The sequence below is a fragment of the Pseudopodoces humilis genome, chromosome 5 (genome assembly GCF_049639895.1).
Source record: "Pseudopodoces humilis isolate 2021_Gansu_Grassland_sample_001 chromosome 5, ASM4963989v1, whole genome shotgun sequence".
NCBI classification, from domain to species: Eukaryota; Metazoa; Chordata; class Aves; order Passeriformes; family Paridae; genus Pseudopodoces; species Pseudopodoces humilis.
Window position 1 is genome coordinate 25,622,685 of NC_142204.1, and position 26,814 is coordinate 25,649,498.

General features: G+C 37.1%; 1 protein-coding gene across 1 annotated transcript in view; it reads right to left on the reverse strand.

Moving 5' to 3' along the window:
• Nucleotides 1–2,338: 2,338 nt before the first annotated feature.
• Nucleotides 2,339–26,814, reverse strand: part of UBN2 (ubinuclein 2) — a 46,758-nt gene continuing 22,282 nt past the window's right edge. The window contains exons 7-17 of the mRNA XM_005527697.3: nucleotides 23,664–23,734; nucleotides 22,848–22,977; nucleotides 21,374–21,492; nucleotides 20,623–20,736; nucleotides 19,261–19,404; nucleotides 15,928–15,978; nucleotides 14,547–14,589; nucleotides 12,356–13,894; nucleotides 8,124–8,370; nucleotides 7,313–7,402; nucleotides 2,339–6,345 (exon numbers count right to left, since the gene is read on the reverse strand). Coding sequence (XP_005527754.2) covers nucleotides 6,296–6,345; nucleotides 7,313–7,402; nucleotides 8,124–8,370; nucleotides 12,356–13,894; nucleotides 14,547–14,589; nucleotides 15,928–15,978; nucleotides 19,261–19,404; nucleotides 20,623–20,736; nucleotides 21,374–21,492; nucleotides 22,848–22,977; nucleotides 23,664–23,734 — 2,598 coding nt within the window. The 3' untranslated portion in view covers nucleotides 2,339–6,295. The remainder of the gene's footprint in view (nucleotides 6,346–7,312; nucleotides 7,403–8,123; nucleotides 8,371–12,355; nucleotides 13,895–14,546; nucleotides 14,590–15,927; nucleotides 15,979–19,260; nucleotides 19,405–20,622; nucleotides 20,737–21,373; nucleotides 21,493–22,847; nucleotides 22,978–23,663; nucleotides 23,735–26,814) is intronic.

Consider the following 26,814-nt stretch of genomic DNA (forward strand, 5'->3'; position numbering starts at 1 on the left):
AACCTTAGCAGCTAATGGTTATTGTTTAAGCAGGAGAAGACAACAATGGAAGAGACCGAAATACGCTTCTAGATACAAAACATGATTGTGTGGTTGGGGTAGAACTACAGCTGTCAAAAATGGCTACAAAATACAGGCCTATATCCTTGACTACTGACAAGATTAGCACAGTTTTACTTAACAGTGTGCAAGTACAGTTGCAGGGAATCTTTGTACTTCCCCAGTTTTGGGCCAGTTCCAGGCCAGGTTGATCTCTCAGCATAACTCAAAGCAGCACCAGGGCTTTCTAGAGCCCCAAAAGGCTATTACAGCAGCAAGGGATCACTGCATCGTAGAAAAAGGATGATGAAGCCTCACCAGAAATTTCTATAAACAAAGCATTCCCCTACACAACAGTTATCTTTCCAGTGGCCTGGTAAGCATACTTCTGGCTGCTTATTTTGGCAGTGATTTCTTAAACAGTAGACAGAGTTTACACCAGTTGCATTTGTTAAAGACTGCAACAGTCAGCCATCATCACCAGCTGTAGATTCCTCATCCCACAGATCAGCCTAGGATGAAGAGCATGTATGTTCAAAAGGAATTAAACAATGTAATTGGTGAATGTGGTAAACTTCACTGAAGTAACTTCATTGATGCACTTAAGACAGATTAAGAAGCCCCCTCAACTACCACTCCAACTGGCTGAGCTACCAGCACTAGTCCTGTCTTTGACTGGCACCATAAGATTGGTAGGAGAAATCCTATTATGGCCTAATTCACGTAACAGATTAACCCAAACATGCAATGACAAGCCAAGAACTGAGTTAGGTTATTCTCTGCCACAGGAACATATTTGGTACTGTATTTTCTGTTTTTCACACTGGTTCTCCACCCATGAAACACTCCTCGTTCCATTCCAACTCTGTAAAATAAATGCTTCCTTTTCATATTGCAACTCAAAATTAGATCTTCCCTTGGGGAAGCAGATCACAGAACTAGAACAGTCTGGTGATGCATATGCATGTTACCTTAAGTTTAGCACTTGGTGCACAAGTGAATTGCTAATTTCAGGTATTCATGTTTATAATAATCATAAGTTAGATCCTGGCACAAAGCTGTTAAAATCACTAGATCATCTATTGCAGATATCTAATTCTGTCTGAGAACAAGGAAACAAGCACAGATACTATTATGAGGGTTTATCTGCAGCTAAGAACACATGAACTTACTGTTCACTATAGTAAGAGAAGAAACCACTAATGAAATCTCAAATTGAGAAGTACAACTAGAAAAGTATGTCATGGTGAGTGACTTAGGCAGCATGTGAAGCATAGCTAGCTTTAAACTCAATTAGCAGCTGCACTCTTGGCAGGTTTTACTAAATTCCTTCTTACATAGGATGTATGGTGGAAAGTGTCAGCTTTGGTAAGTATGAGAATCCTTGCAGTAACTGGTATCAAGCAGATGTGACCAGCTGCACACAAGATTCTTGCGGTCAATCTCAATTCAAATACGTTGCAAGCTGCTATTTTAACTTTATTTAAGCCCCAGCTCGCTCCTTGGGCTGTCAGCCACACATCTCTGCCTCAGACTCGGTGATTGTGTGAAGCAGTCCAGTAATTGATAAGGTTGCCAAACAGGGCCCATAATGTTTTACTCATGACCTAATTAAGAAACAAATTCAAAACCTTCAGAGAAAAATGCAAGAAGTTTCATTCCCATTAGCCACTTCCTTTCTCTCATGCACCTTTATGCACACTCATGCACACACTCTTTTATTGTACTGCCATCTTTGCACAAACGTTCAGCCTTGAAGTAGCATTGAACAGAGCCAGGAGAATGGAGAAGGATGAACAGGTTTCAGGAATATTGCTTGTGTGTGTGTGCACGTGTGTGCGTGTCAGAGAGAATGCACAAGCACACAGAACCAATGCCACAGTACAGCAGCTATGAAGTTACACACATTACACACTTGGTTTTGTTTTTTTCTTTACAAAAGGGAAAAAAATAGTGTAACAGCATAAAGCCATCTTGGCAAGCTTAAGATTTTCCACCAAAATGCTTCCCAGCACTTCAGGATCTCTGAGGAAAGTTTAAAGAGGGTAGGGAAACAAAATTAAAAAAAAAAAAAGGCACTTAAAAAAAGGACAAAGGCCTGAATCAAGTAAGTCATGAAAGGTAACAGCCATTTCACCAGAGCTTGGACCAATCAAAGTCTACCAACCTTTTTTAAAATTTCTATAAAATTAAAATTGCATAAAGTGTTAATTAATCATTTGTTTACCTAATGCTTTAACCATCTGGTTCATTTTATGAAAAAAACAAACAAAAACAAAACAAGTAACAAGGCCAAACAAAAAATCAAGTGTCCCTTTAATGATTTTTTCCCCCCAGTTCAGCAAAAGATGAAAGTTAGGTGTGGGAGGAAGCCTTCCACAGTTTGGCTTGGCTGTAGGTTTTTCCTGCAATGCCATCTTCAAAAAAAATCCAGAACTAAAGCAGAAGAGGGACCACTGTGCTTTCACCAATTCACTCAAAAACAAACAAATAAAAAAATTAAAACAAAAACCCCATCAACCCAAACACCCGAATGATTCTAATCCAACTGTGGGCAAAAACTAATCAAAAGAAAACAAAAAAGAAAATCTGTAAACTAGATTAAAAATCTTCTAATAAATACAGCCAAAAGTTCATTTTACGAATGTAGCAGCAAATGTGATAAAGTTAGTTGGAGTCCAGTGTGACTCCCAGAGGGTTACTGGTTCGCACAACTGATGGCAGCTTGGGAGAGTTGCAGAGTTCTTTGTTTTCATGTCCTCAAGTGTCTTGCACCAAGTGGAGAAGGAGTGTGGAGGAAGGGTCAGGTGATGGGACTGCAGGAAGGAACAGGCTTTTAGCACCTGTTCCACCTCTAAATCCGTGCATCAGACAACTTTGATCTTATTGAAACACAAAGCAGAACCCAAGTGATTAAAAGTTACTTCTGATTAGCAGAAAACAGATGTGAAACCCACAGCATCCGCACTTGTGACTCAGTTGATCAGCATTTAGACATGTTTCTCAAATCAACAGAGAAGGCTGGATAAAGTGACTTAGGCCATTTGTATCTTGGAATGGGAGAACACTGCAGTTATAGTCCAAGAGATCAGGAAACTCTGCAGCCTGTTTTTCATCTAGCCTGCCTTCTTTCTTTGCAAGAGTCTCTAATGATTTAAAATAGCTACCATGGTTTTTGGGACTTTGGATCATGTAGCAGGGAATACTACCCAGACAGTTTCAACATCTAAAACCTATTTTTGAAGTTATTGCTTGCATTTGGTTGGGGCTTTCAGAGAGCTTGACACGTTAGCTCATATACAGTCCCCAAACCAAGTTCAGCCCTGCTGCCTGGAAAAGACAGCTCTGCTTGGCTTTCTTATTGCTTGTGAATACTGAGGGTTTATTTAGTATGTACAACTACAGTTTATTTATTAACAAAGGCCCTTAAAAAGTAGTAAAAACCTGGGCAGGGGGGGAATGTCTTCAGAAGAGCTGCTGTGCAGAAAGTAGTAAAACATTAACCTAATTTTGCATTTGAACGTTGCAGTAATCTTCCCCATCCTGTCTATGCTACCTGCAAAGGTCTCTAGGAACCACCTTTTTATTTCCTTTGATTTGGCCTTGCTAGGCTTAACCAGGGAGAACAGAAAACAGCAAGTAAAGGATCCCCCACCCCCAATGTGGTTCATTCAAATTCACTCAGGAGAGTAATAACTAACAGGAGTGTGATGACTGAAAACAGTTACCTGCTGGTGGGGGGGAGGTTGTTTGAACTGATTCACAAACAATGGATGGTCATCTTTATTTTCATCATCCTAGTATCTATTTCCACAATAAGTATTAGTTTACTTGTTTCCCAAGACTGAGAAGCTCAACAGGACACAGAGGCAGGACTATTCCTACCCTCAAGACTTAGAGAGAATACTCTTCAACTGAAGATAAAGCATACTTCCAGGAAGAAAGGAATATTGAAAGGGAATTTGTGCTGTAGTTATAAAGGACTCCAAGTCTCCCAGTCTAAAATTTCAAAGATGACAATTTGAATGGGATGCCTTGATGAGGAAAACACAGAAGAGGTAGAACTCTCTTAGGACAGGGTCCTTTAAATGTATTGCTGCCCAATGACTCACTGCTGCAACTCCCTTAGCTACATGCATCATTAAAGTTCTCAGGTTTGACACAGTTCAGAGAATTAACATCCTGCCAGAACTGTTAGACCTCAAAAAACAAAGTTGGCTTCCTTCAACCCTTCCTGAAAAAAAGAAAAAAATATCAGATTAAGCTTGCACTGTAAATAGTTTATGGTATTTTGACAGAATTTGTGTAGTATTAATGCCAGGGTCTCCATAGCTGTATGTGTTTCAACTCTAAACCAGGATGGAGATGCAACCTTATCTGATCAACACACCATATACAAAACATTAGCTCCAGCTAAAAAGTATTTAATTGGCAGATGCTGTGGAGTGAAACTTATGAACTAATGGATCTTAAACCAATCTGTCTTTCACAGAAGTGTTGTGCAAAAACATTTATTGCTGAGCTCAACCCAACATTTTTATACTAAATACACAATATATATTATTTTAAATTTATGTATATATATTTATATAAAATTAAAATGAGCTCTAAATAGAAAAGAAATTGTTGCCTGATCTAAGAAAAAATAAATCACATGTAAAAGAAACCTGCAAGCTCTAAGTTATCTAGCAAAAAACATTGAAGATTCATTATTCAGGGGTCAAAGTCTCTGTAAAAGGTGTGAGATAACCAGTAGTGTCTGGTTCAATCTCAAGTCAAACTACCAGAAAAACTATTTACTAAGAATTTCAGCATCTCTGGTCAAAGGAATGTTTCAGGGTTGAAGGAGAAGGGCATCATACTGGTTTATTTGCTCCTTTTCTTTATGACTTACTTAGTCATAAATAATTTTATGTTTCTGCCATTCTCACTTTTTATCCGACAGCACAAGGGACTCAACACCAAAGTTCTGTCCTAGTGTCAAAAGTGCAACATGTGCCGGATGCTTCCTAATCTTACATGTGAACTGGTTGATGTATTGCTATCAAAGAAAAAAAAACCAAAACAACAAAGCCAGCTCTGCAGTCTTGCGCTACCATGTAAAAAAGAGTTCAGGTCAAACTCCCCAGGCCAGCAGGGGCTGGAAATGCTGGAGACAACCCATTCAGCCCCCAGAAGAGAAGGCACCTCTGGTCGCTTTTGAACGACTCTTCTTTGGCTAATGCCTGAAGCAGTATTAATTTGACTCTGGAATAGGTCACAATAAGCTTTCTTTAACTAGCAAATCAATATAATGCATGGCTTTTGGGAGGAGTAAGATAAAAGATGAAGCCTGAGAATGAGAAAAGAACTGGTTGTGATTTATGAAAGACATGAATAGAGTATCTTTTCAGTAGCAAATAAGCACAAGATAAAAAGTTTAACAAAAGGAAATACTGAAACATTAGTGTGATTTAAAAATGTGGGAAAGAAATGCTAGTCTGACCAATAAAATGTGGGTTTCTTTTCATGTGAATGAATTTTCATCCCCTTCCTCCCTTAAATAAGAACTTTTGTACTTAAAAAAACCCTGAAAATTAACCAAAACAAATAGTCTGTGTCTCACATATTGATGTACCAGGAGATCTGTTTTTGAAGACAATTCTCTATTGAGACTGCATACATCTGTAGGCTCCCTAAAGCCAAACAGCCTTCTAAAGCTGGATAAATGCCCATTATCAGAAACTGCTTTTGTCTAAAGTTTTAATTATAATGCAAAGTATCCCAGCACCATCTCTATTCTACACAACCTTTGGTCCATAACTGTATAGTACACTCAGGACCTACACAATCTTACACTGGGCACTTTGGGCACTAAGGATGAATCCACCTTACGCAATGAACGGAGAAACCTATTCTAGCTCCTTTCACCATTTCCACTTTTCATTGGACTCCACCCAGAAACAAAATGTTGGTGCTGCTGTGGGTTTGACGATCAATTTCTTTTAAGAGCCAATCAGAGCAGATAAAAAAGGTTGTTTCTTTAGGCAATATCAAACTGTGACCAGTCTGCATGACCAGGAGGACCAGTCCTCCTTTTCCTTCTCTCTTTGATCAAGTATTTTTTTATTTTTCTTCTTCCTCTCACCACAGTGCTTAGGATCAGAATATGTAAACATTGACAGAAACAGCAGCCCTGTGACAATAAGCACTTTCCCAACTGGGCAGATTCTGTCAGCCAACCAGAACTGCTTCAGCTCCCTTGCTCATCCAGAAGTCACTGGTTTTTCCGCTGTAACTTAGTGTCCCCTTTACTTTGGCCTCCATCTGTAGTTGAGACACAGAAACAAAAGGGAAGAATAAAAGCATGAGTGAACTTTTGTTTTTGTAACTTACAGTAGGAGAGATGGGAATTTGGCAGGTTCAGCTTTAGCATCACCAAAAAGTTTTGTTTTAACTGAGTGGAAGACTTTGCATCTTCTCTGTAGTTCATTTATTAGAAATAGCGTTGTTGAAATCTGATGTATCAAGCTTCACACCAAAACACTGCCCAATTTTTTTGGTACTGAGAACTCTCAAATGAAGAACGCCCTCCAAGCCACTGCCATCTTTCCCATTCCTTCTCCTGGCCTGCAGAAAGCACACTATGAGTGACAAAGGTGTACACTCTAAACTGTGTATTCTAAAGCTTTCTGAAAATTTTCCTGCTCTAAGCCTTACAAACAGAAAAATAAAATCTACTGCTTCAAGTTTCCCTTCTCAATCAAAATATGCAACCCCTATCAAGCATAGAATTCCCAAGGAAAGCAGATATTCCATTAAGAAACCGTCCCACCATTCACATGTGAATATACTCTTTTAAGAAACATGAAAAAAGCTTTTAGCTTGAAGGTCAGTTCTTCCTTCAGAGGGGAATTGAAAATTTTTAGTGGATAAACTTTATATGCCTGTAAACAATCGTGTTAGTCCAGCAAGTACTATTCCTTTTTTCCCCACCAGTTGAATTTGTACACTTCAGTTTCTAGAATTGCTGCAGATAAGTACTGGAATTTTTGAAATTTTTTTGTTCCTGACCTTGAAGAGAAATAGGGGAAAAAAAATCATTCAGGTTCCAAAAATACTGCTACAATAGTGTAAGTTCTGCCAGCTGCTCCCAAAGTTTGTCTCTATGTTATGTCTTCTCTAAACTAAGCACTGGTTTTATACATTATATTTCAGTCTAAGGCAGAAATCTGACTTTTAAGTTAAAATAAGTTAAAAATAAGGAATAAGAAATATATCATATCTTTACTACCTGTGTAAGCTTGCTGCAAGTGAGCAGGCAGAGGTGAATGAGACAGCGTTGCTGCATGCTGAGCACCTGGCTGTAAACCCTTCAGTAAGTCTGGGGGGGAAATAAGGAGAACAAAGATAAAAAATAAATCTTAAGGAGAAAGGCAGTTTCTGTGAAATGAGTTTTTGTAGTGTAGCTGTAGTAGCAGGCTTATCTCCAAAATAAAGAATAAATACCTAATAGCACTCTGATGGCTGGAATAAGTCAACAGAGACAAACCTATTCAAATATAATTAGTCAGTAGTCAGAGCAAGGAACATGCCTTACTACTGGGATGCAACTCTTCATATCATTTTGTTTGGAAGAAAAACCAATATTTTACATGGCTTAAGAACGTAAATACCTTCTTTATAAGCAATCATAAAAAGTAAATGCCATCTTGGTTGATAATTCGTCATAAGAGAGCTGTTTAATATCTGAGATTGAGTTACAGCTACTTTTAGGAATCACCATATTAAGTCTCTTATTTCAACAATGACATTTGAAGACTTTTTTCTAAAACTAAGGTATTAGAAGTTAACCCAAAAAAAGTACATTCAAAACTAAACATATACTGTGACTATAACAATGAAGTTAAGCTTATCAAAGGTGATTTATATCACTTAGGTAATTATGTAAAGAAAGTTTTTATCCGTGAAGGAAAGCAATTTACAGTCCTGTAGGGATTTTCATGAACCAAATCTGAGTGTCTCAGGACTTTATTGCTTCCCTACTCAATTTCCATTTTAAGGATGCATCTTTCCTTATAGCACAGTGTCATAATTCCACTCACTCTGAGTTAGGTTGTGGTGGAAAGCCGCTGAGGTAGATCCCGAGGTGGTTGTCGCTCCAGCTGTGTCCGTCCCAAAGCCAAGTAGCTCCAAGGGAAACTGGAAGGGCACAGTCACAGGAACAAGGCCACCCAGCATCCCAAAAGGAGTTAATGGTGTAGACGTCACGTTCTGACTGGTTACAGACAGGGGTGATGCCATGAGAGTCAGAGGTGAGGCGTTAGCCAGTAACGATGCTCCTGCTGTTGACTATGCAATAAAAAAAAAAAAAAAGGAGTGGTACTTCAAGATTTTTAAATATTTTAATTGTATTCTTCAAGGGTATAAAAATCAACTATTCCCTGTTAAGTGTTGCTCTGTTGAGAAGTATATTAAACTATTAATGAATATCCACTTATCCACCTAGGAAGCCTTCCCAGTGTTCATTTGCTAAGCAAGCACAGTTATACTGCAGATTCAGACATAAGAGTATGGTTCATCTATCATATTTTTCTCATTAGCCTTACAGGTAATTTCCTTGATCTCCTTTCTAATTATGCACTGGTCTACAGCCACAATGTAATGCAATATCCTCTATTAGATTAATAATATGAAATTATCCAATGTAGAGCTGAAGTTCTTTAGAAGTACAGTATTACACCTCCCCCCTTTCCAAATCTGGGTCTTAATATTATTTCTAAAGAGGTTGCAGAGAAACAATGAATTCTGAAAATTAAGATTCCTATGTAAGGATCCCCAAACTTAAGATGTCAGGTTAGCAAAATGCATGCATACACACATACATACGTATGTAGAGGTGTGCTTGTTAATGTCAGAGGAAAAGGAAAAAAGCAAAGGAAAATAATCTCTTCACTCTAAGTGCCAAAATGAAGTTAAATTCACTGCAGTTTTAAAATTAAAATGCAAGATTAGTCAGAACATTTTAGCTACAACAGCTCCCAAATCGCATTAACTCCTCTAACATTATATGAGCTCATTATTAACACTTTCTTTCACTACATATACAGTAATTTCATATGCTAATGTTAAGTTCTCTAATTATCTACTACAAAACAGTTAGTACAGAAAGCACTTTGAACCAGACTCAACTCAGATATTGCAGTTATTTGAATTAAAAAGACTCAGACGGAATAGGATTTCAAATCTGTGCATTTTTACAAGCCTCAACTAAACCCAAAACTTAAAATTATTTTAATAAACACATGAGCTTAAAATGAAAACGACATTTCACTGAATTCTGTAGTAACAACTTACAGGAAAAGCAAAGTGATGAAATCTCCTAGCATGGATAAAGTTTTTATTACCAGTTTTGGTCTTAAGATGTTCCGATGAAAGCAGCTAAAGAAAGGACAGTTGCTTATGAGAAAACATAGTATTTTCAAACAGTGGCCCTGTAAAGGGTAATTACCTACACATGATCTTCCTAGTAAGTGTTTATATTAACACTTAATATAAACATTATCTTAATGTCATGTTAAAGGTACCAACTTCTACAACATACTCTACCCCACAAGTAAAAAAAATAAAAAAATAATGAAAAGTATCAACATAGTATCATTCTCTTTTGCCTTTAAAAGTACTAATTTCATAATAAGCTTATGTACAAAAAAATGACTGTTCATTGCTTATGTAATCTAGTAAAGGACAAAAAAGTAAAAGCCATACAGTAATGTTTTACAACTGTGAATTTGTAAAATGCCTGAAAACAGAAACTTTGTAAAGTGCTCTGCCAAGATCTTGCTTGCTTACTCAAAAAGGAGGAGAGAGTACAGTGAAGAAAAGAGCTACAGAGCATGCCCTAAAGGAACTGCAGTTCAGATGTTTCTATTTCACTCTTGTACAAGAGTTCTTAAAAGAACTGATCATGCAGATCTGAGTCATTCAGATCTTTAGAAGTCTAAGCCAGATTCTGCTCAAGTACTAAGGGTAGGTAGATCTTTTTAAGGGAATTACACATGTACTCTGGCTTTGTGTCCTTAAGATGTAACTTTCTGTGAGGCCTCAGCAAGTATAAACTTGTATTCTGGTAAATAATTGTGTCAATCAGAAGTGGAAAGGAGGGAAACAATTCTTGGAAGCTTCCTAGTTAAGAACACCTTTATTATCATATTAAATCATCTTGTTTCATCTTTAATGTAAGTAGACCAGAATATTAAAATGAGCAATGCAGGTACCATTCTCATCTTCTAATAACATCTCAAATAGGAATTAAATCCCTAAGGGTTTAAAGGAAAGGAGATTCAGTCTTATGTGAAGTTTTAAGAGGAATAACTAAGTTCTTAGTACATTGTACCTAACAACTAGTCTGGAACTGATGTTGGTTCAGCAGCCTTTAGACCTTTATAGCTAAATAAAAACCTCTGTGATCACAAATCTCTTCCCCTTTAGAGTACTTGAACTGGGAGGTAATTAAATTCTAATCTTTCTCTGAATGTACTCCACTGACTAAGCTTCACAGTGCACAGCAGCAACAGCCTTATTCCATAGTTTATCTTCTTTGATTTCTTTCATAGTGTTCTTCTGAACCGTTTTTAGGTTATCAAAGTAATTTCTGAAGTGTCAAAAAAACCCATATGGAAGGTCTCAATAATTATTTTAGTGATATCATATGCCACTCAGTACTTCTAGATGATTTACCCCTTTCTATATATCAACACACCTTATTTTGCTGTATTATAGTATGGACTCATGTTGCTTGATTATTCACCACACACCCCACACTTGAGTGCTCTTCAGTAGAACTGTGGCCAAAATGTATTTCATTACTCAGGTGATCAGTGTTTCTAACAAAAAAATTACATGCCTTCAACTACAGGTACAGAATTCATCTCATCATCCAACACAACACTGCTTATTTCCCTTCATCTTTAAACACTACCACACCCATTTCACATTTTGTTCTACATCATAGCCATTGCATCCACTGGATTCTGCTGACTGCACCAGGAAGAAACAACTCTCTTCCCAGTCCATTCATTGTAGCCCCTTTTGTCTCCTCCAGGCACCTTCCAGAGTACTCAAACTGCACTGTACTTGGTTCAGCTCTTCTCCAGATGTTATGTGGCATGGCTATAATGTGGCACCTCAGTGGCCTGTACACAGCATACAGGTTGTGGATTTTTTCTCCATTCAAAGCACCCAGAATAAGTGAATGCTGTGTCAGAGCCTGCCAGACTTTTATTACTGACTGTTTTAGTACAGTAGGATGAAAGACCATAGAAGTGTTTTGTAAAAATCATCTTCCTCCTGTTATTCAGCTGCATTAGGAAGAATTTGATGGCAAACTAAGAGATTATAAAATATTGCCAGAATTTGAGTATACATCACTCCCATGCAACAGCAATGTACGCTGTTCAGAGTAATACGAAGTTTTTCATTTGCTGTACACCAAATGTAATTTACAGCAATACTGCTTTTCTTAAGTATTGATGACTTCAGCATAGAGAACACTAGAGATAGGAAAGCACCAAATCATCTCAGTAATTAAGCATTCCCAGTAAGAAGAACACAAGCTGGGAAAGCAAGTTGTCTTCTGGGTAAATAATAGGTTTATATGTTTTAGAACAACAGTATTTTCAAAATATTTGTCTTGTTTGATTTGTCTTATCTCTAGTGTTAGTATAAGCTTTTATTTTCTAGGGTATTTATATATTAATGGGGTGTCTCATTCAGTTTGACTAGATCCTACAGAACAAAATACATAGTCACAAATACAAAAGCAAAGCCCTTGCAAGTGTTAATTACAATTACAAGTCTTGAATTACAGTCAACCACATGCAACTGAACTCTAGTTTTGCAGTTAATCACGAAGCCTGACAACAAACATATGAAGACACCTTTTACATGACCACCATCATTACAAATATGTCAATATGAGAGAATTCACAAATCAAATAATGCAAGTAAATACGACATCCACTGAGAATATGGTCACACAAAGCTTACCTTTTCTAGTGCTGTTAAAAGAAAAAAAGTGAATTCTTTTCCACAGTATAGACCAACAAACAGTTTACAGTGAGGATTTGTTCCACACTGATCCTGGCATTCCACATCAGCTGGAAATACACATTCTTTAGTGTGAAATAGTTTCATCAGTATCAGCATTATGCTTAAAATGGTAAAAAATTAAATTTATGACATTTACAGATCAAGATAAAATATAGCAAGAATGTTTACAAAATAAGTGTGATAAACATTTATGTAAGGCTCAAATGTAAACTCGTTAGATGCGTACCTGCACACTGGCTGCTACAACTGGAGACCCTGAGGCAGAAGATGGTCTGTGTGGAGTTGACAACTGTTTAGTAGCACCCTGTGTTCCACTTCCTGCTCCCCCAGACAGACTAGTCCTACTAGCTCCACTTGAGTTAAGGTTACTGCCTCTGCTGGCAGGTACATTCATTCCAACTCCACCCAGATTATTTTTACCAACAGTTCCAGAAGGAGAAGAGTTGGGCAATTTTGAAGAAGCCTGAGGGTTTTTTGCAGGCTGAAGGCCTGAGGTGCGATTAGAAGACAGCAAATTCACTGTGGGAGACTGCCTGCTGATATTTACACCACTGGTCTGTTTATGAAGGGGGTTGTTGCTGGAGTGACTACTCTGGGAAACTAGTGCACTTGAACTGGAAGAACTGGGTGTTGTTGCAGGCCTGGGGGATGAGGTGGACTTAGATGAAAATTTAGGTGATGCATTTGGCTTGGGTGTCACAGAGGGCTTAGATGAAGTGGGCTTGGGAGAGGCAGCAGGTTTGGGAGAGGCAGCCATGGAGAAGGGAGGCTTGAAACCCTGGGAAGAAACTTGTGACACCATAGCCTTGGCTAAATAGTTACTAGAGGTAGAGGTGCTGGATGTTGTCCGAGAAACCAGTGGGTGAGACACTTGAGAGCCACTTCCGGATGAGGGATTAGACAAAGGCAGGCGATACACTACAGACTTATCTTGAGCCTTGATGACTGGTGATGAGCAAGAGAGTTTAGGATTACTACTCAATTTCACCACAGGATTGGTCTGTGATTTACTAATAGTTGCTTGTAAGGGAGATACATATTTCTGTTGTACAGCTGAATGCTGGTGCACCTTTGTCACTTGTGATGTTGAAGAAGTACCACCTTGAGCCTCAGCAGACGATACCAAGATATTAGCATCCTTGGTTCTTTGAGAGGAGGTGGAAATAGCTGCTTGAGTCTTAGAGGAAGAAACATGAGTCTGAGAAGAGGAGGAAGCAGCTTGTATCTGACTTGACCTCTGTAGTCCTTGTTGAAGTAGTTTGGCTGGCAAAGGCTCTAAGGAAACCTTGGGATTTTGAATTGAAGATCCAGCAATAAGGCCTGAAGAGATACCAGTGTGAACTAAGTCCTGGGGTTTCTTTGGTACTGGCCCTGTGTGACCAGCAATAAGACTTGATGAATGGGATGTTTGAGTGGGCTCTACTTTCTTTGAAGTTGCCAGAGGCAACTTACTCATAATGCTTGCTAGTTTCTCTTCCCTCAGCCCAGGGCGAGGTCTGGATGTTGGTGTGTCTATGGTGGACCCAAGAGGTGATCCCTTGGCACCATTATTGATAACTGCCAGAGCATCAGAAACAGAATCCAGTGAGGGTGGGCGGAAAGAGAGGTCCTCATCCAGTGAGTCATCCAAGCAGATAGTCTCTGGAGCTGCTGTGCAACTAGAGCTGGCTGGGGTGCACACAGCTGCACTGGAACTCAGTACAGTAGCACAACTTGAATTGACTGAAGACATACAAGTTTTCTGTTCTTTTTTTGGACTGGAGTCCTGAAATTGAAGGGATAGGAAACATCAGGTTTAGCAGTCTTTCTGAAATTGATTTAAGGTCATGTTAGTGTAATATTTTTATTCAGTAAATTCAGACAAAACAAAGATCTACTATTGAAATTCTCATATTAAGATATTTGTGATATCTAGGTGCTGGAGCCCTACGTGCTAATTCAGTATTTGGATTTAAAAATCTAGCACTGTTGCTCCACTTAACCAGAAGTGGTTAACTTAACCATATGGTGAAGAACAATCAATACTGTGCAGAATAGGGTACCTAATCTGATCACTTAGTAAAACTGCCACTGAATTAAGACAACACCTGATCACATCAAATGAGGACCTCTATACTACGGTGTCCTTCCAACCACACTGTTTTCCGGTGTTGCCAAATTTAACACAAACTGGAAACACACAAAGTACACATTTAAACATGACTGGAACTAGTACCTCTTCATAGTCAATTTTCAATAGACTAATACAGCAGTATTTTGTACTACATTCTTTGAAATAATGCACCACCAAGCCAGTAAGCATTGCCGGACAGAACCCTTCTGCAAGAATTTTTCATGATCAGAGGCAGAACCAGGTTGTACCAAATGGTCACATTGGACCATTAAGTGTGTATTCAGATATCTTAATTTGCTTTTACCTTCACTTTGGGTTTAGGGGCCAGAATCACCTTCTTCTTTGCCCTAAAACAGAAGGGATAAATGTGAATCAGAAGACCAAAAAAACCACAAAGAATTTTCATTTTAAGTGTTACCCTAATTATATTCCAATAAATTAGAATGATGACTACAGGGGTCCAGCTTTAATAATAAAACATCCTTGAAATGAAAAGTTGTTTGAAATATAGAGGCAAAGAAAAATAGCACACTATCAATTAATTTTCTGGCCATCTATCTCTATGCAAATTAATTTCAAAATCAACTGAATTTATGATATAACCTGACACATAGATCAGGATATATCTAGAGATCTGGTTTTATTTTTCTGATTTAGAGGAACTTCAAAATATCAATTAATTTCAACCTCTTAATATTATGAGTTTGTCTACTTAGTAAAGCTTTGTCTACACTGAAGTCTTCTAGAATAGTAATATAATTTCACTTCTTACATAGGTATTTTTGTCCCTGAGGAGGATGCTTCCTATTCTCATTTATTTCAAGCCAGATAAAAACAGCTGTTTGTTCCCCCCATGAAAGTGGTTTGTTGCTCATCAACTGTTAGAACAGTTTGTTCTAATTTGTTTGTTGCAAGAAGTAATTTAGGAAACTGGCAGATTTTCTTCTGCAATGTACACAAACTGCAGTTATGCAAGTAAGGACAGCATTAAGGATTATTAGTTATTGGCTTCAACTTAAGAGGTTCAGCATTTCACACTTCATTTCTTCAAGAGCAATCAATAGATTTACATCGTATAGGCAATTTTTGATCCTTTCCTAAGCAACTAGAAATGCACCTGGTTAAAAAAAGACTTTACTGTAGGTGGACCATGACTCAGTTTTGATGTGATGCAGAAAAATATCCTATGTTAATCATATTTATCACAAAAGTTGGAATTTATGTTACTTAAAGTCATAACAATTTGAATTCTGACTGAATGTGGACAGCTCCTGAGAGGCACACAGTGTTGTCTGAAAATGAAGATAAAATCCCACTAAGATACACAGCCTTCTGGGATTAGAGACTTTTTTGAGGAAAAGAAAACCAGGAAGTACTGCAGTCTGAGTTCAGTTTAATATGTCAAAATTTAGGCAGTGCGTAATGCTTTGAGTAAAAGGTATTAATTCAAGAATTAATAACCCCTGGACTTATCTAGCCACTTCACAAAATATAATGCCACAAGAACATTACAGTTATATGCCTCAACTAAAGCATTAAAAAAGATTATAAACATCACTGTATCTTCAAATAAATTCCAAAGTACCTCCCTTTCCTTCCCTCTGTCTAAAAGAGGTACAAGGAAGATGAGAAAAGATGCTATGCACAACCTAAAGATCTTAGCAAGTTGTCACTATTATACTCACGGAGCAGAAGTGAGGTGATTGTGAACACTTCGGCTTTCTTTAAAAAGCATCCTAAAAGAGTGGTGAGAAAAGAAACATTAAGTGATTCTACCGTGATAAACAGCACGTGACCACCAAATACGCAAATATCGTTTGGGTTTTCGTACAGCCTTTGATTATCTGCCCCCAAGGGAGCTAATAATTACTTTGTATTGCTGTCATGGTATAGGTCTTGACATCCGTAAATAGAAGAATCTAAAAAAAATGTAATAATCTGCATTTATGCTCAAAATACCTCAGTAAACAGCCAAACAAAAATCAACATAAAATATTACTTCCTTCAATTGGACAGAAGAAATACACTTTGAATGCTCTCTCCTCAAAGACTAATGAAATATTTCAAATATAAAATAAAAGATTATTGTGTATACATGTCCAGCATACTGATCATAGGCTTGGGTTTGTGGTTATTAATCTCTTGTGGGGTTTTTTAAAGCACAGAAGATAGAAGTCAGAACACAGTAGCCAAGCTTGTTTCTAGTTTTCTTCAGTAATTTTAGTACTGAAAAAACTTAAGTGAAAGTTTGAAAGTTTAGGAAAAGAAAAACTTTAGGCTCTTGTGTATCATTTCTTTGACTTCTGTTACACTGGACTTACACATATTACTACAGAACCAAGGAATGGCAAGAGCCAGTATGACAAATCTCAACACTTCACATGCTTTTATTCAATGTTTTCAGCTCCTGAGTTGCCAAGAGGAAAGTGAAAATGATTGCTGACCTGTATCTGTCCTACAGCTTACTATTCAAATGCAGCTACAAACAGACAATGGACACTTGGTCCCTTTCCTTGTTTCCAGATAGGCAAACTAGGACAATTTTCTTACAGCACTGCCATCACGTTGACACTGACCGCATCGTGAACAGCTGTCTAAACAAGAGCTTTTCACTACTCATAATACAACCTGCAGAGCTACAATAATTACAAAAAATCTGAGTATCCAAGAATTTCATGTCATCTGGTAAGAAAACACTGACATCCTCTCATTACAGTTCAGGGCCTTACTTCTCAGTTCCTATTTCCAGCTACATTTTCACATTTTCTTCACCATACTAACCTCCAAATCTGTATTGCATTGTTCCATCAGAGACTACTGAAAGCCTATGAAAAAACATCATGGAGCAAAACCAGCATTCCTCATTATATGTTTAATGGGCCACCACCCAACCTATTCAGCTTCTCCAGAATATTTCCCTCTCCAACTCCTTCTTGGTGCTTTATCCTCTCCTTAATCTTTTCAATTTGGAGATGAAAATTCAAAATTAATCACAGGCCCAAGTAGTTTGTAGCATCATCCTTCAAGGTTGAAGACAAAATTTTAAGGCTATCAAAGGACAGAAATCATAGACATGGTACAAAGAAATGACAGAGCAGTATATGAGGTCACTTCCAACCTTGACAATCATCTGATTCTGTAATTTCCAGTTATGATCAATACCTTACACCTCTTGCTTCTTTTATGGAGCTATGAGAAACATTAAATACAGTTAACTTTGGAAGTGCAAGATATTTTTCTTCTAAAATGAACACACAAAGTTCTGGTACCGTATACCAATTCTGATTAGTAAGAATTCCTTAAAAAAACCATGGTCAGTAGATCAGTTTTAGCATTAAATACCTATTTTTTTTTTCAAGTTCATATAGCTCCTTTTCACTTGAGGCCACATATAAAAATGAAAAATTATAAGCCTTCAGCATAATCCCTAACCCAGCATCCAACAAAATGAGCATTCAGAATAAGAATTATGTGCTGTATTAGGAATTACCACTGCCAGACTCCAGGAAATAAAAAGAAAAAAAAAAAGAAATACTTTATTTTCCTCTTTCCATGCATAACTGTTTGCCTACAAATTACAATACATCACTTCCTAAACAGAAAGCAGGAAAGTGCCCACCAGTAGATACATGACAATTTGTAAATTATCATGGTACTAAAACCATCCAGTTAGTAAATGAAGTCTTGCTGTTCAACAGGAAGCTATTATCTGTTACCTGTTTGGGTTTGTTTGGTCTGTTGGTCGTTTTCATTTACTTTGGGGGGCATTTTGGTTTATTGTTTAGTTTTCATCTTTTGTCGTTGAAGCCAATTATATGGATAGTTTAAAAGCTCATAGAAACTTCCAGCAGACTTAAATGGAAAGGAGAGAACCATATGTTTTATGGCTTCTCAATACAAAGTTTTAATATGCTTCATCTCTATGTAATCTTGAATCCCCTCACAATCTCTTGACTGTTTCTCCACTATCATCAGTGATCTTCCTATCTTCCATTCTTAAACAAAACTGGGAAACTCTGTCTCATCCAATTCAATAAAATCTTCATAACAGACAATTCAGTCATTAATCTCACTCATTAGTGTACTTCCACAAAAAACTAAATCACTGAACAAAAATAAGTCAGCTGTATGCCAGGAAGTGTGAAACTTCATTCATTCCTTATGTTACTATTTAACCAGCTATTTCTACACTGACTGTTCTAAGAAATATCTCAGTAAAGTTATTTTTACAGCTTGATACAGATTTGACTAAACTAAACTCAAGGTATTCTTGAACAAGTTGATTAGTTGTATCATTTAGCTTTTACAATCAGGTTGAGGTTTGATTAAATTATCTTTTGCAGTGAGTACTACAGAAAGAAAGAACTCAGGCCAAACCATACTTGCTTCTCTTTCACTCCAAACCCTTAGAAATCTCTGCCAAACCTGTATTTCACAATGGTTTACTACTGCTCCCATTTTATTTCTCCCTCTTTTTTTTGTCTGGTTGTTTCTTCCTATGTCCATAAGAAGCAAGTATAGAAACTGGTACATTTTTAAATGCGGTAAAACAGAGGATCCCAACTGCAAACAAGAAATAGAGAGCAGAATCCTTAAGTCTGTTGTCAACACTGCTATCAAAATTCTGTGTGAGCAGTCTGATAAAGCAATGTTCTAACATACAGGCAAAACTGATTTCTAGATCAGTATCACTTCCTATAAAAGGAACTTTTCCATACAGAACTTTCCAAGCTGTTACCCTCCCACCTCATACTTCTCAAATGAAACATTCAGTCTCTAGGAGATGATAAAAGCAAGCAACTCTCCAAGGAAAACAGTAGGGTTTCACACACTCAGGCTTACAAACAAGACAGAAAATTAATTTTAGAGAAACATTTGTTCTTCCAAAATATTCCAGCTTCACAAACATACTCTTAAGTTCCAGCCAATATCAACAGTACATGGCTGAGTCAAATGTAAGACAATAAATATGAACCAAATAACACCAAAGTGAATAATACATAAAGCAGGTATCTTACCTTGCCTGCATCCAGCCTTTAGGCCAAAGTGGTTTCACTTCTGTTTCCATGAAGGTTTTGAGGTAATCTTCAGCAGACTGACTTCTATTTGGCTCTAGCTCGTAACATCCCAGCTTGATCTTAACAAGATTACATAACAGAGACCTGCAAAATGAAACAAAATAAATATATTGAAAGACACAATCCTTTCAAAAGCTCAATATAAAAAAGATAAGAAATTGAAGGTGCTGTCTACTGATAGCTGGAAGAAGTTCTTGGTTCCAGCTGTGTTTTTTGGAAGTTTGTACTGCTCAAAGTATTGCTACTACAAACCGGTATGGTCTACCATTGTCACTTCTCCATTTCCAAAAGACTCTATTGCTCTTGTTTTCATCCTACCATCATTTTGCAATTTTTTTTTACATTTTCTTTATGTTTTTCTCATAGTTGGAACATTTCCTCTCACTGCTCACAGTGACCTCTCATTTGCCTGAAAGGAAGTGAAATCCGTTCTACACTGAGTACTTCAACAGAGGGTTCTTTCTTACGGGGATTTTGTCTTTTGTTCTTAAAAATATAAAAGTGCACACAGTTAAGTAACATCAGCCTTCCAGAGCTTCTTTAATGAAAAAAGCAACAGATTTAAATATCTCTCCCCTCCAGGCCAGTCCAAGCTATAGTGCTTGTACATATTTCATGAAGCTTTCTTCCCTGTTGTCTTCACATACTAAAAAGACTCACTGAGAGAAGTCCACCAGCCCCTTTAAAAGATATAGATTAGATAGATAAAAATAGTAGTCATCTCAGTTTTCAGAAAAATCTGTTCTAGGAAACCAAACTCTAGTTTCAGGTAAGAATCTGTGCTGCTCTTGAGAGACATCAAAGAATTTGTGTTCAGAGGGAAGAGAAGGGGTTAAAATTAATGCATTTTTCTAGCTGCTGGACTGGGAGGCTTGCCAAATCAATACCACCAATCCTGATGGCCTGTCCTCCTGTGGCAGAAATCTCTAGTGCCCATTGGTTTTTGTAACATATTCCTAGAAAGGTGGGAAGCAGTTTTAACACTGCTTACACACCGGTTCTTTGCCTAAAAAAGCTCAAAGTCCTGGAGTCAGAAAATACTTGTGTATTTGGATGAATCAGAAAAACATGCAGTGAAACTTCAAAGGATTGGACACAGGATTTTCCTTTCAAGTTAAATAAGGTGTTTCACCATTACAGAATTCCAGTTTGCCTATTTAACACCAACACTCTTCAAAACTTCTCCAAGGTGTAATTCCGGGCAAAATTATTTATTCAATAGTATCATGTAATAACATTCTCTTGGAGATCCCTTTATAACTTCAGTCAAAATTCTTCATGGAAAAGGTAGCTTTGTCTTACCTCACTGTGTCATCCCAGTGAAACTTCTTTCTGGGTCCAACAACCCTCTTTCCCGGTTTCTCATCATCATCTTCCTCTGATCCATTTTTCTCTCGTTCATCTTCCGCTTGCAACCTACAGTTGGAACAATCATTTTCTTTAGAGCTATACTACACAGACAAAATATTTCATTGAAAAAGGAGTGTCATTCTAGGTGTTAGGGGGAAAAATAAACCACAGAAGACCTGTTTTCAGATTTTTGCTATACTTCCTTACAGGATAAACAGTTTAATCTCCCTCTCCCCACTACTATGTGGTTCTCAGACAAGTGAAAATGACACACTGTACAGATGCTTTCACTGATGCCCCTATGAACTTCAAGCAGTGCCTCTAATGGAAAGTGGCAGGATACTTAACGAGCTATTAATACCCTTAGAAGTCTAAAATTAGTTAATTATGATTGAAACAATCACAATGAACAAGGACAAAATATATAACTAACCTCAACATACCATCCTCCTCCATTAATTCCTCATTTTAGGAATCAACCAGTAATCCTTCAGATGTTTTTTTTTCTGTCAAAACCTATCTCAGATAACGATTTGTCTCTGGTGTCAGACAGTAACACACAAAATAAAGTATTTTGTACAATTCAAAAAAGACACCCTTAAACTGGAGCAGAGCAATTTTCTGAGCTAAGGAAGTAAACAACATGGATACAAACTTCCAGCTGGGTTCTAAATAGGCATGCACAGTCTCCAGAATAACCTACTTGGCATTCTTGGCTTGATTGCGGGCCTGACAGTCCTCTTGATACTTGCATAACTGTTCAGGCATGACGTTACTGACAGCCAGTTTCAGCTTCTGCAATGGTTCTCTCAAGCGGTCGTCCTGTGAAAAGAGGAGCACCAAAATAAACCTATTAGATGTAAAATAAAGATCATTTCAGATAGTTCCATGAAAATTTCTGGATCACTCCCAAGGTAACATTCCCAATACTATTTATGGACTGCAACAGATATATTCCACATGGCACTTGAATCCTGTTAGGTGCAACACCATTATATAAATGCACATATGTCTCACCTAAGTCTTGAGACTAGAAACAACAAAAGATAGTCACAAGTAAATGTGTCGTGAATATCCCAGAACATTACAGCATAATCTCTTTAAATAATGTTTTTAAACTAAAATAGGGAAGGGGAAAAAACTTAAGGAGGAAAAAGTGAGATAAATTGACCAATCGATATCTCAACATTTGCAAATAAGTATCCTATTAATCAGATCTCCAAAAACTGTGGTATAAAAACATCCCAGGTAATAAACAAAATATGAATATGTATTATATTATCCAAATATTAAATTGTTATTAAATGCAGTTTATGTACCTGAAGGGTAAGGACTATGTATTTAGAATTGTCTCCAAATATTAAGAACTTCAAACATTAAGGTAATATACCATACACTTCACTACATGTTTTAAATTCTTTCTACATCTACATCTACTTTCTACATCTTCTGACTTCACATTATTAGTTTTAATTGCTTATTGAAAAGAACTAGCATATTTTATGTTTATCTGCTTAGAAATATAATTTAAATCTGTTTGCCTTATTATCAAGTACCAAGATCTCTGCACTCATCTTCAGATCCTCTCTAAGATTTAGTCCTGGATTTTATCTAAAGAATTTGGTACTTCAGATCACAGATAACTTTTCTATTCAACTGATAAAAAAAAATCTTTAAAAGAAAACTAACTGAAAATGACATACAAATAATTTTGTAAGACCTAGTAACAAAAGGAAATTTTGAACAAATAATACAGGCTGGGTCATCTATTATCCATCTAGCTTTCCTTTTTTCTTGACACAAAAGTGAATACAAAAGTATGGTTTTTTAGCCTATCATAACCATTATTTCTAACACTGCTGCTTTGATAGCTACCCTCTGACTACAGTAATACTCAGTACTCAGCAGAAACATTCCTTCATAGCCTGTATCCAGCTTTCAAGATGAACACACTTTATTCTTGAATAAAGACTCTGAAATACTTAAAGTATTTGTTCCTAATGCAGTTACAATATCAGGCACATGCAAAGAACCTTTTAAACTTATCTAGCAACTGACAAAAAATATTTTGCTTGATTTGAGGCTGTATGGCTACTGCTCCGCTCTGCTGCATTCAGTCCTCCTTGCTGTCACATAATTGACTCCTGCTGGAGCTCCTCTCCCCCATCATTGATTACCTGGACATTGAGGTGTAACTTCTTCAGGCGCTTTATCAGTGTGTCCTTATTGCACGGCACGAAAGCCTCCAGGTGTGAGTACACTCCATTGCGGATGGCAGGATTCACCTCCTGTAACTGTAGCTCAATGCTGACAAACAAACAGGAGATGTTCAGTCAGAGACACACTCCAAGGTAAAGATGACATCTGAACAAAAACCTAAGGAAACTTTGGAAGCATAGCACATTCTAGCTAGGCAGACTAAAAACAGTTGCTTGGGACTTTTTCAGATAAGCTTTTTTATAAAACAAAGAAGTCCTAATCAATGGCAAGAAACCATTCATGTATGCACTTGTCCAGCAATGTTGAACACTCATTCAAATTTAGTTTACACATATCACTGCAAATCAAAAGTGATATGATTTGACTATTATAGTCTTCTAGAGATTACATTTGTTTCTTAGCATATGAACACATATTAAACCCTTAATTGAAGATTACAGAGAAAATAGTCTGGCATTTGCCCTCATGAAAACTGAAGGTGTTTTGAGTTACAAAAGTGGGAGACAGGAGCAAATAACAGCAATTTTGTTGAATTTTACACATGAAGTCAAGGACCAGGGCACTACAAAACATTTTACACTGGATAAAGACAGACAGGAATGACAGGAATTGTATGCATAAATAAATCTCTTTAGCTAATAACTAGCTTAGACTGATCTACCTTCATTGACTTTTAAGGGCTTTGTTGGAACAACCTCAATAATACTTCCTCTTCTGTACTTTTCCTTTCACCCCCTTTCCAAAAAGGGAAGGTTCTACAGATAAGCACTTACTCCAGAAGAATATTATTCATGTCTTGTGTGAAAAACTTCTTCCTGCCTTCTTCATCAAACATCTTGGCAGCCTGGAAATACAATAAAAAAAAAAAAAAAGCATCCAAGTTCATAAAGTATTTTGAACCAACAATTTTTGTATCTTCACTTTTACAGCCCTATCATATTCTTCTTTCCCAGATAACATTAATTGGAAAAGAATAAAGAAAATCGAGCTATTCTCAGCTGTTTAGAAAAAACTGAGGACTGTTATTGTTATACTCAAATATATACACTAGGGCAGACAATCATTCTGTTTAGGATCTGCCTGGATCACTGATGTTAACATCTTTTGAATTACCATTAAGAAAATGGTAGATGCTTTATCACCTCACCACCACTAACATCCTACTATGACTGTTTTAAAAAGAGAAGCATTGTTTGGCAGGTCAAGAAGGCAAGAGCATTAACTAACACATTTCTATTCCATCTTTTTCTACCTGTTATGTGCCTCATCCAGTTACATCTTCCCAGCTTTCTCAGAGCCCTCTCAAACCTTCACTGCAATTTCTACAAGGGGTTATGTATGCTAGAGGAATACCTCATCCCCCTTTCCTGCTGCTGTCCAGAATTCTTGCCATGTTTAGAATGCATCTCTAGTATTTTTATTTGGTCTCTTCTTGAGTCTGGTTGTGGGGGAAGGGAAGATAGCCTTATTTATATACATATTTCCTTTTATCAGAAGTTTTTACTGATCTCAAAGGAATTCCCATGCAGAATCCCTTTATCTTTGTTCTTATCACCTAGATCCTCTTCTTTTTTTCACAAGGAATGACAGCTTAGAAGACAAAGCCAATTCCCTATGTCATTCTACAAAAATCAGTAAGAATCTCTCGAGTGTACATCTACCCTGCAGAATTTTAGAAACTGAGAAAAATGAGCCCCACTTTGAGAGGCCTACTGTCACCTTACATATTGGCATGGAACCAGACAGCAATATCTAGAGGAGCTAGAAAATTATATGCATGCAGAAAAGTAGGTGTGTGGTATCATTATAGTGACTGACAAACGTTAGAGGCAGCCAACACGCTATGAGGCTGAATAGTCAAATAATTAAGAAGCATTAATTATGTCTGTAGAACCACAGAATGGTGACTTGCAACAACATAGCTAAAAACTACAAGTAAGTGCAAGTGTTAACATGAATAAATTAATTTATTATTATTAAATACTTACTGTTCTTGCTTTTTGTAACTGACCCATTTAAATTTGAAAGAAAAATATTTTCTACAACTTGTGAACTCTACACTGCACAGGAAAACAGTGTGACACTCTGTCAAAGCTGTAAGGTAGCCCATTGTCTGAATGCTTTATGACTTCAGTCATGAACACTTATACTGCAGTTTAAGTTCCTGCAAGGAGTGCATTCCACTCATTGTTTTCTACCATAAATTCAGCTCCTGAGGGGATGGTACTATCTGTTTAAGAATACTGAAGCATTTGCCCTGCTAAAAAAATTAGAAAGGTTATAGATGCTTGCAAGTGATAGAGTACCAAAAAGACAAGTCAGAAAGTCTTAAATCCAATACCTTTATGCCTAATTAACACAGAGATTAGAATCATCATCTGGTTTACAGAAAACAGAAGGAAAAAGCTTTGACATTTTGGTCCCAGGTAGACCTTGAAAGGCAATTCCAGCATTATACTATTATGCTGGACAGCATTGCTGGCTTTTAAAGAGAGCAACACTGGCACATTCAAAAACTTCATCACTATTACTAACTATGGTTGGGTTTTATTTCCAGAGTGATTATCTTGACAGTGACCTCCAAAATAGAAAAAAATCCTTTTATTTACTTTCCTGTTTGTTATAATACTGCCTTCTGTCATGGTAGTTCAGAATAACCCACTTGGGGAACTAGAACACATTAATCTACCAAAGTAAGTCAGGAAGCTTTTAGTGCCTTTAGTCAGTGGCTTTCTAGTCGTATTATTTTTTTAATCCTGATATATTATATTCCCGCCATAGAGCATAGACTTCTTACAGCTTTATAAACTTTCCTTTGTGCTAAAGAACTCTAAAGCTGTGAGAGTCTGGTAAATATTTGACAAGACTCATTTATTTTTAGTGCTTTTTAGAAGATGTCTGATTGTAATTTTCAGGAGGTGTGCAAATTGCAATCTTTAAGTAAACATACAGACTAGTTGCTCCCCAAGTATAAACTTAAACTTGTTCTGCTCAGCCAGAAATCTTTCAGAAGACGCTGTCAAAAATGGAAGACAGAAGAGCTCCCAGCTGGTCTAGTGGAAGGTATCCCTGCCCAGAGTAGGGGTATTGGAGTGGATGATCTTAAAAGGCCCTTCCAACCCAAACCATTTTATGATTCTATAAGGAGTTATGTTTTCCAAGAGCCACTCAATCAATGGTGCCTCCCAACTTGTTTGAGATTGTTATATAGAGAAGCAACATGATTTAACTTGGGGTAAGTCACTAAAACTTCCTGACTTTTGGCCGAATTAAATTCTGCACTTTTGCTAGAAGCTTCTTATTGATTCATAGCAAAAATAACGTGCATAGTGAGAGGTAGACAGAGAAGCTCCTTCACTTTAGTAAATACTAATTCCTTGGCTATATTTAGCTTGGTATGTTTAAAACTAAATAAGAAAACTAGAAGACATTTCTATGCAGGTAAGAGCAAAGCAAGCTCTGCAATTGTTTAAATTATTTTCTCTTCTTCCAAAAAAGACAGTAACTTGAACTGTTTTTTCAAAACTTACTATGAGTAAAGAAAAGCTGCACTTTATTCTAAATAAGGAAAATCTTTAATATCATAATCTGAACAAGCAACAAATTTTTTCTCAATTTAGGATAACATCCACAACTGAAACAAGGAGTATGTAATACCTTAATAGCTTTGATCCCTTTCAGTAACTTACTGGAATATTCATAACTTGTTCATTTAACATCTTTCATTCCATTTTTGCAAAGTTCAGATTCCATTCTAACCTTACAGAAGAAAAAGTTCAGTTTTGTGGTTGGCTGGTTTGTTTTTTGTAGTTGGGCGGTGGTTTCTGGTTTTGGTGGCTTTTTGGTTGTGGGGTTTTTTTTCCCTCCACCACTGGCAAGTTAAAGCCAAAAAACCAATACATGAATTTGTAAGCTGCAGTCATA